This window comes from Nilaparvata lugens, chromosome X (assembly GCF_014356525.2).
Source record: "Nilaparvata lugens isolate BPH chromosome X, ASM1435652v1, whole genome shotgun sequence".
Classification (NCBI taxonomy): Eukaryota; Metazoa; Arthropoda; class Insecta; order Hemiptera; family Delphacidae; genus Nilaparvata; species Nilaparvata lugens.
In genome coordinates, this window is record NC_052518.1 from 19,110,875 (window position 1) to 19,129,005 (window position 18,131).

At 33.0% G+C, this 18,131-nt stretch overlaps 1 protein-coding gene and 1 non-coding gene across 15 annotated transcripts in view; one reads left to right on the top strand and one right to left on the bottom strand.

Annotated features, from left to right (window-relative positions):
• Nucleotides 1-18,131, bottom strand: part of LOC111049332 (nuclear protein MDM1) — a 116,344-nt gene that overhangs the window by 76,999 nt on the left and 21,214 nt on the right. For 10 of the 14 annotated variants that reach the window (XM_039442598.1, XM_039442590.1, XM_039442601.1 and 7 more), the window contains exon 3: nt 13,836-13,943. The exons of the other annotated variants lie outside the window; for them this stretch is intronic. In XM_039442598.1, coding sequence (XP_039298532.1) covers nt 13,836-13,943 — 108 coding nt within the window. The remainder of the gene's footprint in view (nt 1-13,835; nt 13,944-18,131) is intronic. 14 annotated transcript variants of the gene reach the window in all.
• Nucleotides 14,271-14,390, top strand: LOC120355097. The gene has a single exon (XR_005573431.1). It is a non-coding gene; the product is annotated as a U5 spliceosomal RNA (small nuclear RNA).

An 18,131-nucleotide genomic window follows, 5' to 3' on the forward strand; every position in this document is an offset into this window, starting at 1 on the left:
TAATGTTTATATATTTTTGTATTGACGACATCAAAGTCTTTTCTTCCAATAATGGAGAAATACCTGTTGTTTCTGCTGCCTCTGTTCTCTTTTTTCGATACAGGAGAAACCTCTGGAGAATTGGACTCTTAACTTATATGACAAACATGCGCCTTATGTTACTCGGAGAATAAATAAAAAACGACGTGTACCGTGGATGACTGACGACATACTGAAAATGATGGGTAGAAGAGACAAAGCTCACCGGAAATTCAGGAAGACATTCGACTTAGATAGTCCAATTGAGTATAAAAGCCTTAGAAATGAAGTAAAACAACAGTTACGTTACTCAAAGATCAGGTACCTGAATTCATTCATGACTGAAAACAAACAAGACTCTTCATCACTATGGCGTGGTATCAAAGAATTCGGTCTTTGCAAACATAAATCCCAAATCCAAATTGTCTTACCTCTAGACGATATAAACAATAATTTCATTTCACATTCAAATCAGCGTGATGAGTCAGCAATAAGAAATCATTACAATGACCTTAATGATCAAGTAACAAGCCTCAACATAGAATTAGAAGATAAATTCCACTTTCAATTTCAGAATTGGAAGCTTTCAAAGCAATCCAGCATATTCATAGCAATGCCACTGGGGCTGACAAAATTCCAATCAAATTTATCAAGAAAATGCTCTTTGCTGTTCTACCAACTATCTCATTCATTTTCAATAAGTCTCTTGAGAGCGGATCTTTTCCTGAAAGTTGGAAGACTGCTCTAATTCGTCCTTTGAATAAAGTTCCATCTCCAAATAGAGTTGAAGACCTCAGACCTAACAGTATTTTATCCGCACTATCAAAAGTACTTGAAAGACTTGTACATGCACAAGTTACTGAGTTCCTTGAGCAGAAAAATGAGCTTCATAACTTTCAGTCTGGTTTTCGTAAATCTCATTCAACAGAAACTGCTCTTCTATGTGTCACTGATGATATTAGGTTGGCAATGGATCAAAGAAAATGTACAATATTGACTCTTTTTGACTTTTCCGAAGCATTTGATACTGTTGATCACAAAGTTCTTCTGAAAAAATAGCTATTCTTGGTTTTAGTCATCAATCTATAGTTTGGTTTAATTCATATCTCATAGATAGGAAACAATGTGTCTCTCTTGGAGAGAACAGGTCGAATTAGTTGAATGTTTCACATGGTGTTCCTCAAGGCTCAATTTTAGGCCCTCTTCTTTTTACTCTGTATGCAAATGACCTCCGCTCTTCTATAAAATTTTCCAGTTTCCATACATATGCAGATGAGCTTCAAATTTATGCAAGTTGTCCCATCACTAAACTAAATGAAACCGTGCAAAAAATGAATCAAGACATAAGTTCGATAGTGGAATGGACAAGACGAAACGGCCTCAGACTCAACCCAACCAAAACACAACCCATAATTATTGGTTACTCACGGTTAGTAAACAATATCGACTTCAACTCGATACATAAAATAACTGTTGATGGTAATGTGATCCCCCACTGCAACTCAGTGAAAAACCTAGGCATCATTATGGATAAAAACCTCGACTGGTCAGAACAAGTCAATAAAACCTGTAGAAAGGTTTTCTCAGCAATGCATTCACTTAAAAAATTACAAGATGTCCTTCCAAGAAGTATACTATTATTACTTGGTCCAATCTCTTATTTTTCCACATTTCATGTACTGCAACTCTGTCCTCAATGACATGCAAGTTACACTCAATGATAAAATGCAGCGCTGCCAAAATTATTGTCTACGTTTTGTTTATTCTCTTGAACGCCATGAACATATCACCCCAGCATACATTGCTAGTTCTACTTTGAAGCTTCCCGATCAGAGACGTTTCAGAATAATCAAACTTGTTAGAGATACTTTAAAATATGGCAATCCTAATTATTTCAAAAATGATTTTTAATTTGTTTTCGATGGTAGGAGGATAGATGTTTCCCATACTAGAACTAGTGCAAATACTCTTAGGATACCTAATCACCGAACTTCTATCTATTCTAAATCGTTCCTTGTCAGTGCTTGTCGTGAATGAAATAAACTTCCCAACTCTATTATATGCTTTGAGAGCCGAGCGGGCTTCATCCTGTCTTTGAAAAAGTATCTTATAGAGAAAATGACTGTGTCTGTCCAACCCTAGAGCACTGTATGACAAATATTCTAATCTCCCTTCCTTTCCATTCTTCATTCTATTCATTCATCCATTTTCCACATCCCATCTCCATTCTACATAATACATCTTTATCTTCCCATCTCAAGATTTTCTGTTCTTTAGTATCGTATATTGTCAATATTATTCAATCAATTTCTAAAATTTAAATTTAAATCCCACCCTATAACGTTTGTTCCATTTATCTAATTTTAATTATCAATGCAATATTGTATTCACTATTACTCATTCTAATTTCATTCATTCATTTTTTCATCCCATAATTCTAAGATTCAAATCAACTAGTTTTTAACTTATTAAGAAGAGTTTCTTATTTGAACATTACTTCGAGTTATAATTCCCAACAGCTCTAATTCATCACAACCCGGTCGTGTGTTAATGGGGAGGATATTTTATATCCTTCTTAGATAATCGACAATTATTTGTTGAAACACCGCCGATTTATGAAGTTACATCACATTATTATATTATCGTTATTCTAATTGCATTCAATCTTTATTCTCATTGATTGATTATTTATACTTTGTAAAATTCGTTGAATTACTAGCATTATCGTCATTTAATGTAAATTAGTGTATAAGCCAGTAAATATTGTAACATACATAAATAGAGAAATCTAATCTAATCTAATCTCTCCATCTCTCTCTCTCTCTCTCGATCTATCTATCTATCTATCTTTCTCTCTCTTTTTTCTCTCTTCAACAATCGACAATTATTTCTTAGAAAAACCTCCAATTTATGTAGTTACATTACAATATTATATCATAGATATATTATTAATAATTTCTTATACTTTGTGAATTCGTTGAATAATTAGGTCATACTGTCAATTTATTGTACTAGCAGGTAACCTGTGCTACGCAAGGGTCTATTTCAAAACTTAACAAAATGAAAATTTGACGTAATGAAATCTTGAAGAAATGAAAATAGACCTATAACCATCACCGGTTAGTTAAGAATCTATATGCAAAATAATTTTGAATTTTTATTTCAAGTTAATCAGACCAGTAGTTCAGACGTGATGATGCGTCAAACATAATTTTCCTATCCCGTACGTGTGTGTGTGTACAAGCCAGTTCTTTTCTTTATTATGGTATAGATGAGGGTATAGGCTAAGCCAGAATATATTGTAACTATTAACATATATGAAGAACTCTATTTTGATCTAATCTGATCTTTGAAAACATTACTCTCTTCAAATACAACAATATTAACATTATATCTCAATGTTGTCTCTGAGGGAAATAGCTGTGTGTATTATTTTAATCCACTCTTTACAGCGCTGCTATACAAAATATTCAAATCTATCAGTGATTGAATTGATCCTGAATGTCTCAATTGAATGCCTGAATTCAATTGACTATTGAATTCGATTGACTAATTGAATTCGATTGACTATTTGGCAGCAGAAAGAAAGCTCAAAAATGCCTGCTGGTCTCATTTCAGGAAGATTCCGCCAAGGGTCCAGGGGGCGGAGCCGTCTTTCCCTGGCTAGACGGATAAGGCGAACGAAGTGAGCCTGCTGGCTAGTGACTTCATATTCCGGCTCAATAACAAATGTCAAATTGAAGTTCCACATTTATATGACAATGAGACTAAAAATAGTGATCCCATGATATCTATCTCATTCTTGGAATACTTGCAGACTGAAACTTATAATATTGCGATGAATCAATAACCATCAAGCTGATGAAAAGTTTGAAGACTGATCACTTTTCCAGATGATCCATTACATTCCCATCAGATCTTTAGGTTGTATCATGTCCAAATTCTGTGAGTGGTCCACTGTAGGGGAGATGGTGAGGAATGATAAAAACTTTAGTACGCTGAAGGTGCTTAAATTGGATTAAGTTCTTACAGGACACTCACAGAAGTTGGATACTGGTGACCTTCCAGTTTTCGTTGTGGTTATTTACCGCATTATTTATTAATAGTCAATCCAGAGAAATTGAAATTGGATTAGGATGGCTACATTTCTCATCAATTATACATTCCTCGTTGCAGGGTGAATTTTTTACAAGCTCTAAGTTGTCCCAAGTTGACTAGATCACGTCGTGAGAGCGGAAAGTATCCTTCTATAAGCGTGAGAGGGATGTCCCACGAAAAATGAAGTTAAGAGTTTCAATAATAAAATAGCCTATAACTCAATGATTTATAAAATAAATTAGTTTTAAAACGTTTTTTAAATCGTTTAAAATTAGACTGTATTGGACAATGGAAATATAATGTTGTCCAAGCTGCGTTATGTTATCTGCTGCTTGAATAATGCACTACGTCCAAGGAGGAGCATTACGAATTGCAACTCACATGATGTTGAGACAAAAACACAGTACACACCTTTTCCCTTTTCGCTAGAAAGTTTCTATTCCTAGAATAGAAACTTTTCTATTCTGGGCTTGAGCCTTTGTGAACTTGTGATTTGGGGAAACTCCGACAAATATGTAAAGTTTGGAATATTCTACATGTGAATTGTTTCACTCTAATGAGGAGATTGAACTGTTGAGGCGAATGAGATAATTTCAAATCACGTGAGGAAAATCATGTAATTGTACATCCATATTGTCTACGTTTCGTCTACTCTCTCCAACGCCATGATCATATCACCCCAGCCCACATTGCTAGTTCAACATTAAAGCTTCCCGATCAGAGGCTTTTTCGAATAGTCAAGCTTGTTAGAGATATCTTGAAATACGGTAATCCGAACTATTTTAAAGATGATTTCAAATTTGTCTCTGAAGGTAGGAAGATAGATGCTTCACATACTAGAACCGGAGAAAGTACTTCAAGGATACCCAATCATCGAACAACTATTTTCACAAAATCCTTCTTAGTCAGTGCCTGTCGTGCATGGAATACACTTCCTGTTTCTATCAGGTCTATCGAGAGCCGAGCGAGCGTCATCCTGACTTTAAAAAAACATCTTTTGGAAAAAATGACTGAAACTGTCCGGCCCTAGAACGATCACATGACAACCATCCCCCACCCATCAAACAAAATACAAACCTTTAAACCTGTTATAGAATGAATTGTGTATATATATATATATATATATATATTATATAAACTCATGTTTTTTAATTATCCACTGCATACTGCTGTATATTACTGAAAGTTGATTACCCTTACTACTTTCAGCCTACTTCATTTTATTAATCAATAATTTGATCTTATCTACCTATATAATTATTTTACTGTATCAATTTTCTGTTTTTTTCTCTTAAATATTTATATTAATTAAAACTTTTACAAAATTTCCATTAATAAATAAATCCTTAGTTTAAATAACGAAATTAACGTTTTGGTAGAGAGTTAGTGGGGAGGATATTTTTAATATTCTTTCCGAAGAATGGACATTGATATATGTCCAAAGCTCCGCCAATTTATGTAGATGCATAACAATATGATTATTATCTATAGTTATTATATTACAAATTGCTTTTTCATATCATATACAGTTCAATAATTATTTTCTTAGTCTATATTATGTAAATTCATCTATAATTTTGCTGTATTGTAAGCTATTGTATATAAGTGTATAAGCCAGTATATATTGTAATCTACATAAATAAAGTACTCAATCAATCAATCAATCAATCAATCAATCAATCAATCCAGGGAGAAGAGGAAATCTGATTCGATAAAGCAGTTAGGTGGTCACATTATCTAGATTTCTAGTGATGAATGAATGATTAAGTGATTAATGAATGAGAGAATGTTGGAGGCGAATTTCCCTCTGTTTCTCACTTCTTCGGTCAATACTTGCAGTATCATAAGTCTATAGCTCTATTTATATAGCCTTCATTAGTTATTCAAATGAATCATTTCCTGTAATTGAAAGAATTAGACATTGCTGTTTTCAACACCATTTTATTTGTTAAAAAGAACCTCTACATATCTTACCATATAATCAAATTATTTTTAGAATGTGTGAATATGCAGTGAGTGAGAGAAGTATCACGAGAAGACAAAAGAAGTGAGGGAAACATATTAGAAATTTTGTTTGTTACATTCAATTAATAAAGTATTTTATATTTTCATTATCCATCTTGTTCATTAATATTCTTCTGTTATTCTGCTGAGCCTAACGGAAATTTATTGGAAATCTGTTGGTTGGTTCAACCACTACCAAATTTCAATATTCTTGTTCGGTAGTTTTTTTTATATTTGATGATGAATAAATGATTGAGTCATAAATGCATGACTACGAATGAACGGATCTAATCAATTACAAATCAATGAATCAATTGAAAACAAATCAATTACGCATTATGGATTACGAATCAATCAATGGATGAGTTTACTTTTTTGTGGATCTGGTTATGAATGAATGATTTTGTAGCTCTGATGCTGAATGGACGAGTCTCTGCTACTTTGTTGTTTTATAGATGCAAAAGTTTCACAACATGCATTAAAGAGTTTTAACTTCATTGTTAGCAGCTCGGTCCAAGCTCATTTAAGTACCTTAATGAACCTAGACGGGAGACAGCTGTTCGACCTGAGAGCTACCTAAACCTCTCGGGAATGTCACCGTCTAACTTATTATTGAGTTGCATTTCAAATTAGTTACTTCAACGTCATCAAACGCGGTTTCGCTAAATTGCAAAGTTGACTAACTGAAAACAGTACGGCTGCAACAAGCATAACTTGACAAGGATAACTTTGCCAACAAACAGCAACATTGAGGTTGAATATCTGTATATATTTATTAAAGCGGTTTGGCACACAATTCAATTATTACTACATTATATTATATCAGAACTCAGTCAACCCGAATTGGAATATTGTGGCATATTCAGTTTAATGTCTAGACGAAGGTACGCTGAGAACGGATACTAAATTTTCTCCAACATTTTTCAAAATTGAGAATTTCTCAGCGTTTTCACGTTTATCAGCATTTCCAAAAATACTTGAAAAAATCCCATGAGCGAGATCAAATCCTATGCTTTTCTCAAAAACCACCAGGTTTTGGTTTACCTCGGAAGCTTGGTTGTCTCTAAACAGAATTAGAAGCAAACACAGTCGATGTGCTGACTTAAAATTAATATAAATTCTTTGTTTTATTTGCATTAAATGTTATAGCCTAGTATCCAAACTTGTATTGTAATTGTTTTGATGAATAAACTTTGATTTGATTTGATTATAATCACGGTCTTTAAAGGAGGAACATAAGAAGATTTCTTGATAGCAATTCCAGAGTTAATAGCCTATCTAAATGGAATGAGTATGTGTATTTTCATTTATTTATTCCATTTATTTATATTTTTTACCAAAGAAGCACTGATTGGGAGAGAAAAACTAAGGATACTCCTTGTACTATTTCTCTCCCAAATTTAGATAGGTAACATTTTAAAAGTCCAAAATAGGGTTATTTATTTAAATAAATTGTTTTTAGTTACCATTTATGTTTATTTTTATACCTTGGGACAAAGGATCATTCCTATATTAAGACCCAGAAGATGGAAATGAATACTGATCGATGTCTTGGAAGCCATAAAGCTAACTAAATAATCCACAATTCTACAAAATCGAAAATTCCTCAGCGTTTACACGTTTCCAGCTTTTCCAAGAATACTTCAAATTAAAAAAATACATCAAACTCATTTTATAAACATATTCTTCTAGCAATAAATACTCGAACTCTTTATGTCTTCGTTGAAGTTTTTATTGATATATGAGTATTGTTGATGTAAGTAGAAAAGAACATTCCACCATCGTTGGAAGAGATAATGGTTATATAGGGTACTGAATGCAATAAAACGTCACTATGCACATCAGTTTGAAGTTATATATATATATATATATATATATATATATATATATATATATATATATATATATTATATTGGAGCCGTTATATGAAAAATAAACACAATGAAAGAGATTAATATAAGAGATTTCAGCTTGAATATGTGGAGATATAAGAAGGAAGGGGGAGAGACATATTGAGTGCTATGAAAGAGCTGAAAGAGCTCGTATTGATGGAGTTCAATATGGGTATGGTGGGTACTTGGTAGGGGGATGGGTTGGAGATGACTCACATACTTTAAGTTCTTGTATGAGAATGGATGAACGTGGACCCGAAGACCAACAAAAGCAGTTTGCGACTATTTATTTCTTTCAGAATAAGGACAAAAAACTGGTAGAAAAGACAGAGAAAAGCCGGGAATTCTGGTCAAGGAGAGTTTAGTAAACGCTCTCTGGACCGATTGGGAATGCAGGTTTTTCCATTTGGAAATTGTGTGGCATTTATTTATGTCTAGGAAAATTAAGGAGTTGAGAAGGAGAAAGGGAAATTCAAATCTTGCAGTAGAAGGCTCAATAGATTCGTTAAACAGTCAGAATATGGCCGCTACAAGTTACGAAGTTTCTCATATTTCATATTTGAGGTTTTCATTGCTGAAGTAAAATCGTTTGAAACACACTTCGATATTTCAGTCTTCACACAAAACTAGATTTAGTATTTGTATGAAGAAACTAAAGTAATACAAATATACCAATTCATTTCTTGATATAATTATAATTATCATTATTACTTCTCACAAAGTAAAAGATTTGGCTCCATTGGTGGGAGGCTCAATCAGCTTGGAAAGGATTTTAATTACTAATTGTATTAACTGAACAGACTTCTCCACTCCCCCCGAAAAAGGAGGACTGATTCTAGAATGTAATGGAAAGTACCAAAACGATAATTGGATGAAAGAGCTACTACACTCTGCTTCTAATTTGAGAAATCCAATAATTAGGCTTATTGGAATCCTTCCTTCGGGACAGTAGCATAATTCAATTTCCTTTTAACTTTGCTCCTGTCTCAAATCACCATCACTGCTTGAATTGATTGAAAAGAAAATATATGGTGATGATGATCATTATCAAGTCAAATCCTAATATTTCGTTAGCAAAGTAACATAAATATGATATTGAATATGTTGAGCTCTCCAAGGATGTCTATGTAAATCATGTATTAAAACCAGTGCGAAATTATATTGGGATTGAGATTATTACAATTTAACATCTGTAAATCTCATTTAAAAATGGTTACAGTTCTGCAAATGATGATGAAGTAGGAATACATTTATTCCAAAAGAGATAAACGAAAACTACTTTTGGATAATCAATGAATACTGTTTTTAAATTAGTGAATTTGGTTCAATAAGTAGTTGGTTATGGGTAGAGCTGAAGCATCCAACAAAGTTATTATCCAAGATAATTTCTATTATCAAATTTATATTACTAGCAAACTTTAACTGATTGACCGATTTATGAAGGTGTTCGATTGAGGAATATATTTTTAGGACTTTATAGATTGTATATGATATATTGAGTAGATGTTGTTCAGAACTAGCTATTAGTAGTTTATATACTACTCGGAAACTTTAACTGGAACGATTTATTGAGGTGTTCAATTGAGAAATATATTTTCATAATTTTATAGATTGTATAAGATGAGCGAAAATGGGGCGTGAATATTGTTCAGACTAGCATGATTTGAATTATTCTGGTTGGGTGGATTGAAACTTCAATAATGTTTAGTCAAGACTGGTTAACGAGCAACGAGCTTGAAATGAGTAAACTAAGTTTGTGCACATTCACCACGAAAGTGCCAATAAAAGCCAGACTAAGAGCATCTTGTCAAATTGTCATCCTCGCTAAATTCCCTCTCAAATACAAATACCCGAGAAATATGTCTGCTGGGGGAATGAAAAATTGCTGTCAAATTACGTCAGTGGATTTAAGCTGACTGAACTGCGGCTTCCCTGTCAAATAATTGGCGAAGTTTCCATTCACTGGGTGCGGCTCCGTTTTCCTTCTAATATAAAATCAATTTCAGCAAGAAGCTTCTTATTGAAGAGACCGTGCTGATACCTTATACGCAGCTGTTATAAAAAGACCACTGAATACCTTTTAATGGTGCACCAAACACAAACTCAGATATTTATTTGATGCATCAAGAATAGTTCCCAATTACAAGCATAGCTGAAGTATCTACTTTGAAATGAGTGTTGTAGAAATGATGCATAGAAGATAATTTCAGCAGGGTACTTTGATATTTCTATTGAAAAAAAGAAGAAATGAAATACGTGCTGGAGAAATGACATTGAGGTGCCTTTCAAAGTAATTTCAGCAAGTCTCTTTGAAATTTATGTTGAAAGTAAACAAGAAATGAGCATTTCATATCAACAACTCGAAATCAAACCAAATCGAATCCAATGATCATTACTGTGACGCCATCAATAACTTTATAAAGAATTATTCATTCTTGTTATATAAAATGTATTTCTACTTTCAATTCAAATTAAGCTCTATTCAAGTTTTCTTTATGAGAGACCTATGCAGTTTGACAAATACAGTTGTAGTTGTGAGTATCAAAAGTATCCCAACAACTGTATTCATGGTAGGCCTCCCATTGAGAAAACTTCAATTGAGCTTGATTTCAGTTAGCAAAATGCATAATAAAAATGCGGTATATGCTACAAAAGTTATTGATAGCATCACAGTTATGATTTTTAAAGCTGATCTAGTTTGACTTATACAAGCAATGCTGCATGTTCAATTGAAGTCAAGGCAGAAGTTCCCCTTCTTCACTTTCATTCACATTGCCAATGGCAAGTTTCGGAAAAACTTCATCTCATCTTTACTAGAAGTTCGCCGAACTAAAGAGAAACACTGTAAAACCACCATCTCTTTTAAATATGATGTGAAAAGTCGAGGAAAAACTTAATTCTGAAGAACTATTTCTGTAGTTTTAGCAAGCTTTGCGTGAATTCTTTTAGACGCATTTCCACTCGTGTACGACTCGTTATGGACTCATTAGTCATTCACGTTATAGCTACTGAACCTTTACCGGTCCCAGTACTAATTTTTTTGGAAAAGTCGTAACAAGCAAGATTTGGTCTTAGTAAAATACTAATTCTCTCCCATTTATCAATCTGTTGAACTCATTATAATTTACTGAAAATTTATCAAAATATTCTACTAAGAATCATAAGAGTTTGAAAAACCTATCAATAGAGGAAAATTAAACGTTAAAATCAACGAATTAGCTGCAGTAATTATTGAGACATTCAACAAAATATGCTAAGAACGTGAACAGATTATAAGTTCGAAGAGGGTTGAATTGAATATTTTAGTATAACCAACTTTAAAACGTTTAAAGGAAAGGAAACAATAAATTGATATCCTTTTACAGAGAAATGCTGCCATTTTCTGCTCACCGTTTAGGGAAATTCTGTAATATTCTATTATTTTTTTATGAATTGATGTTGGGTCTGAAGTGCAATAATTTATAGCGTGAATACTGGATGCATTAATTTATGAATAAAAAAGTGTCTAGAAAGGGAAATTCGAAGTGTTATCTTTCCAGTGGAGGGAGGATTTGGGAATTCACTTTTGCCACACATTCCGTAGAGAGGTTAATTGTATTTTCACAACTTTCACAACGCAACCAGGGGTGTGGATTTTCACACCACAAAACTCTCAACCGCGGTTTTTCACAAGCTAATAAATTCAGTTGGTCAATATTATACTGTTACTGCTTGTATTTCACAGAAAATTCTGCTACGTGTTCGTTTTCTGTCCCTATTCCCTACCACACATTATTATGTTTCTGTTTTCTGCACCTGTTAGTGAAAAAATCAATAAAACCTATTTCTTAATTCCTATATTCTACAACTGTGTACTATGTATTTTGTATCAGTAGTCTCTCACTTCAAGTACACGCAAATATTGGCGCGATATTTTCGTGAGAGATGTTTACAGTGGAAGCTGCCATTAATTCACAGTACTTCCTTGGCGATCTGTATACATCTATGATCAAGTCAATTCAATTCAAAAAATAATTTATTCCGCACAACATAATATTATTACAAAACATTGTACCATCTAACAATACAAAAAATACTAATGAAAATTATATGTTTTGCTTCAGATGACAAAAACATAAAGCGAGCACACCTAGGCATAAGCCCTATTGGAGTGCACTTCTCATAAAATAAAATAAATTTAAAGACTAGCTACGCTAGGACCGCTACGCTCTACACATGAAATAAACTTTATTTATGTGAAAATTAATAATTATAAATTTACCAGTGTTACGGTCTTCATAATGCGTATTATACAGTCTTCATAATCTATTATAACAATTGTAATGTTATTGAATGATTTTCCATTGATTTTTATGGAAAAAATTAAGTTAAATGAAAAAACCTATAGCGAAAAAAATGACAGCAAAAAATGGCAGCATTTCTCTGTAAAAGGATATTAATTTATTGTTTCCTTTCCTTTAAGTGTTCATGAACTAGACATCATCTACGTTCCGATATCATTTTCCATGAATGGACATTAGGACATTAATGGGTTTAAACTTTCTCTTTCCATATAAAACACAAATAAATTATTATTACATACAGCAGAAAATTATTGGATGCATGATTGATTACATTTATCGAATAATCAGTTTCATTGCTATAAATCACAAAGTACAGTCCAAGTGAAGACACATTGATGTGAAACTAAAATGAATCTGCTAATTAATCTTCAAGGACTTGACTTAGTTTTAGAACATGTGAAAAGTTATGTTATAATAATAATATCGAATGACCTGGCTGGCTCAGATCTAGTGGCAGAGTTTTCAGGTCGCGACTGATCAATTCAGAGCCTATCAAATTGTAATAATATAAATGAATGACTATAAATAGTGAAAAATTAAGTAGGACGTCTATTATGATATGTATGTCTTGAATATATATATATATATATATATATATATATATATATATATATATATAAATTTAAATCTTGGTATTTTTGAAATTTGAATGAACCAATCAATCATGATCTCAAGTCTTTAGACAATCAGAAGAACATGGATTTGATTTATTCAGCGCATGGCAGATACACAACACATATAAAGCTCATGAGTCTCAAATGTCTACACATACACATTTTTTCAATTTCTTCAAGATGTTGTGTAGTTTTTGATCAGGAGAACAAAAGTCTGACCGCCATTATTTATGCTAGTCCATTTAGCCAATGGACATTACCCAATGTGCACCATGGAGGCGAACTAGCGTTACACATATTTAAGTAAAAAACTGATTACTGGAACAATTTTGAGGTTAAAGAAGGTTGAAACTCAATTTTTAATTTTCACAGAAAAAAAACATTTTCAAAATTATCTTCACTATTACAAATATCCAAAATTGCTTCAAATTGTAATTTATCACATAAAAACAATCCAAATATAGAATTTCTGTTTGAAATGAATTTTGTTTGATTTGATTTAATTCTCTATTGAGAGACATTCCGAAACATTTCATTATTTTGCATTGTTTCTGATGATACATAATAATGATGATAGTAATATAATGCTTTAATGTTCATCATGATCTTATATGCTACCGAAATTTATACAGTTATACTACTCTGTTCCAACATTGTGGCTAGCTTAGGCTTGATCTCCAGATACTGTTACGATATTGGGGATAGTTGAGGCTTTATTTTCAGACTTCAGACACTCAGTTGAACTTGATTTAATTTGTGGTCGAGATGTGAAACCGGGTTGAGTTTTTGTGATGTGAAATTATTGCAGTTGAATCGCGATGCGGGAATACAGGGAGCCGATGCTAGAGGAGTGAGGGGGTACTTACCGGAGCCGAGGTCGGTGATTTTGCCGTCAGAGGGAGGCGGCCAAGAGTCGTCACCGTGGATGTCCCGCGGTTGCCGATCCGCGTCGACCCGCCCCGCAGCCGACCTGCCTGGAACATCGGCCACCGTTCACACCAATTCTCAGCATTTGCTTACCGAACCTAGCTGGATAGGGAAAGTTCCAGTTCATCTAGATCTCAGTTCATCAAGTGCCTATTTTGACCTTTATTCTTGAGATACTGGGCAAGTGGGAAGTTGAGCCGTTTATTTCGCCAAGTCCCACTGCATCAAGTTTTCGTTTCAAGCTGATACACAGTTGCACACTAGTAAGGGATTAGTAAGAATGGGTTAAGAATAAATCAGTTAAAAGTTAACGGTTGGGTCAGGGATAAGGTTTTTTCTTTTAAATGGCAAAATTAAAGTATTATTTGATAATTAAAGCTCTGATCCACTTCAAACTGGAATAAGTCTTTCGCATTTTAGTAAAGGTTTCCGTGGAGTGGAGCACATGATTGATTTGCTGCCTTTATTTAATACCTAGGAGAACGAAGCTAGGGCGAAGCCAGCCCTCTCTTACACTCAACCCTCCATACAATTCTAAGTTACAACTAGAACAAAACATAATAAAACAATAGATGATAAACGCGATGAGTCTTCTCTGAATTTTTGCAATTAAATAATTATATATGATACTGTAGAAGCAAGATAAACTTGCGCGAACTGAAAACGACGTACTGAAGTTGCCTATCCAGACTGATTCTTGATCAACTGAGATCTTGACGAAGTGAATGTCACCCGCTGGATGATATAGTCACCGGGGGTGCCTATATTACAAGGTATTGTGAGAGGTGAAGGTACTGGGGATAACTGGGATTGGTAGAGATTTAGAAAATATATTTTCCTCCACCTAATAACTAAATTCGTATTTTACTCATTAGAACTTCACTATACTCCTGGACTACATCTCTACATATTTTCCTCCCTAGGGAGTGATGTAGTTACTTCCTGTCCCTAGGAAGTGGAGTAATTATTTTTTCTTCCTGGAAAGTAAAAGTAATCCCATTTAGCTGGAATGGAATAGACAACATCGCGATAGGAATGGATCTTTTTCTATGGAATTAAGTTGTTATCTTTCTCCCGAGTAGTTAGGTTCACTTCACAACCCAGGGAATAAAAGTAGCACATCTACATGAAATGGAATGGAAAACCTCACAATAGAAACGATGTGACAAGATTTTGAACATAACTATAGTGATGTCCACGTTATAATGGCAGTGTTTGGTTAGCAATGGTATTGCTATCCTTGTCTATCATTCAACAAAGCAGATAGCGCTATCTCTTACTCGGTTTGCTCTGTTGCTAGATAGCCATTCATTAATATAGAATTAATAATCAATTAGAATATTACATCTAAATTATGAAAACTCATCATGAAATTATTGAAAAATATAATTTCTTTCCTAATAAAATATAATTGACCATTTTAAACAAGAATGAATAATTCTACTACATACTACATACTACATCAATAAAACTGTCAGCTACCGTCTGTAGAAGGCATTGACAAGCTGTGAGGATCGGCAACGTTGTTCTCCTATCTTTCTCCACTGCCATTATGACATGGACCCACTATAGCAATACCTATCAATATCTAGCAGGTACCTATCAATCTTGTATTTTCGATGATTGAAATTATTTCTAGCATTGAGATAGGAAACATTCAAGTACTTTACTTGAGAAAATGATGTAAAGTGATGTTACATCATATTGTTAGAATATTATTGGTGTAGGTAGAGGAAAATGTATGTGCTTCACTGGACTGAAGCCCTTTTTCTCCTTCGGTGAGAAATAGTTCTACTCTAGTCTCTAGTTCCTAGATGCATAGACACATTATGAATGACGAGTATCTTCTTAAAATGTATGAATTCAGGGCTACTTACTTGTATTTATAAAATAAAAGATTTTAAGATTAAGATTGTATTCTTATTCTATTATTTTATTAATTTCAAAGGGTACTATAATTCTATTTCATGAATGATGAGTGAATTCAGTGATACTGATATATTGTAAGCGGTTATAAGGGTTTGGGAACTGTAACTTGCAAGAGATAGTAGGAGATCTGTAGGTTGTAGAGCTTTAGATTATTGGTGTTGTAGGATAGTGTGGTAAGAATTGGTGAATATTTTAAATTTTACAAGTGGTGGTATTGTAAGTATTGTGAGAACTCCTTGTCTATTGTAAGATCTTGTGATGGTAATATGTTTTGAAAGATTTTAAGGTACTGTATGGATATAGTAAGCACTGGTGAAGTGCTAATTGAAGGAATGGGTACTGTTAAGATTGTAGGAAAAATAGTAGGGATTGGAAAATTATAAGAGATTTGAGAGATCTTTAGGATGATAGGAGATTGTATGAAATGATTGAGGGGATACTGAGAGATTGAAAGTTGATATGAAATACTACCAGGTGTAAAAAGTTGTAACAGTATGCCTCAAATCAAACAGGATGTTTGAGAGGGTTGTATGATTCCTATTTTTTTGTCATATATATATATATATATATATATATATATATATATATAGCTGAGTGAAGATTGAATATTATAATAATATAATCACTTTTATTTTTCAGATTTCATATGAAGTAGCTTAATGGAATGTGGTATTCAACCATCATTCGATGAATAGTTCTTCCAAAGAATATGGAAAATATGATTATTCTCTGTTATAATGAATAAACATTCACATGTTACTAAAAAAGGTTGTGACTATCATTCAGTGATATTTAGGAACGCTGTGCTGACAATTATTCAAATAAATGTAAATTTCCATTGACGCCCCAGCATGCTTAGAAAAATGTAATCATACTAATCATATACGTTCATCTACCAATATTGAAAGTTGAAAAAAAGAGTGACTGGTTAATACTATGAGTGACAGATGAACTAGATGAAGAGAATAGAAGATAATACGATGGAGAAATCAATGGAGAATGAAATTATCGTTGTAGCCTAATGAGTTCACTAAAGCTCAACAACGATAATTCAAATAAGTGATAAAAAAGTGTTCACCAAGGTATTAGTATATTATTATAATTATTATTAATTAATTTTATTTACACTGGATAAAAAATGTCAATTAATGGTCATTCACTAATGAAGTGTTAACATCTTGTAATGTTGCTAACATACGTTATATCAATTTATACTTAATTTATTGATCGAAGTAGTTTCTTCCTCAAGAGTCCATGCATTGAACTAGTAATAATAATTATTATAGTAACAATGATAACAATTATTGTTCATCAACTATCAAGATTGATTGTGGTTCTTTCTGGAGATACAAAGGTGAAATATCCTAAGAGTATCTTTGTGAGTTTGATCTTTGTGTGGTTCTTTCTGGAGATACAAAGGTGAAATATCCTAAGAGTGTCTTTGTGAGTTTGATTAATACAAGAGTGGCTGTAAGAACTTTTACCTACTAACTAGGCCTACTTTCGCTCCATAATACCACTTCATATGTACCATGTATATGGATATTCTATTTTTAAAAGCTGTACTTCATTTCTATTCAATAAACAAAATATTAAAAGTGAAAAATTCACAGAAGGCACAGAGACAAGGAAATTCAAAACTCGTCACCAGTTGAGACCTGTGTACTCAGGGCTATCTAGCCGCCAGTTCTGGAACTACCAGCAGCTTTCTTCAAAATTGACTTATCAAATCTGCAAACACTAGTTATTTCTATAATTTCAATACTATTCAACAATTTTCTAATATTTTTATCAGAAAACTTGTCGATGAAATACAGGTTTCATCATTTGGAACAATTCAAATTTATATAAATATTGAGGTTTTGATGAAATTCGGGTTCATTTTCGAGTGATTTTGTATTTATTGAATTTATTCAATAAATAAGTATTTATTGAACTTGAATTTATTGTTATTATCAATTTTATTTTCTTATTACTATTCGTTGTCGTTATTTGTTTTTAAATAATTTTAAAGCTATTTGACTTTTCTTCTGTATGTGTTCTTATATGTCTAAAAATATTTCATCATAGGCACTGCGGTGCCGACTCCAGAAGGCCTGGATGGGCTCTGGGCTTTTGGATGTCTAGCCCAAATCTGGGCACTTGGTTACTCAAAGCCCATCATAATATTAGGGCTGGAGCTCACCGTGAGTAAATTTATGTTGTACGGAGCCTACCCAAAATTTTTTTCATCCAAACTTTTTTCTAACCCGACACGTTTTTTACTTGGCTGATTTCATAACAAGTCTCTTACTTGAACTTTGAGC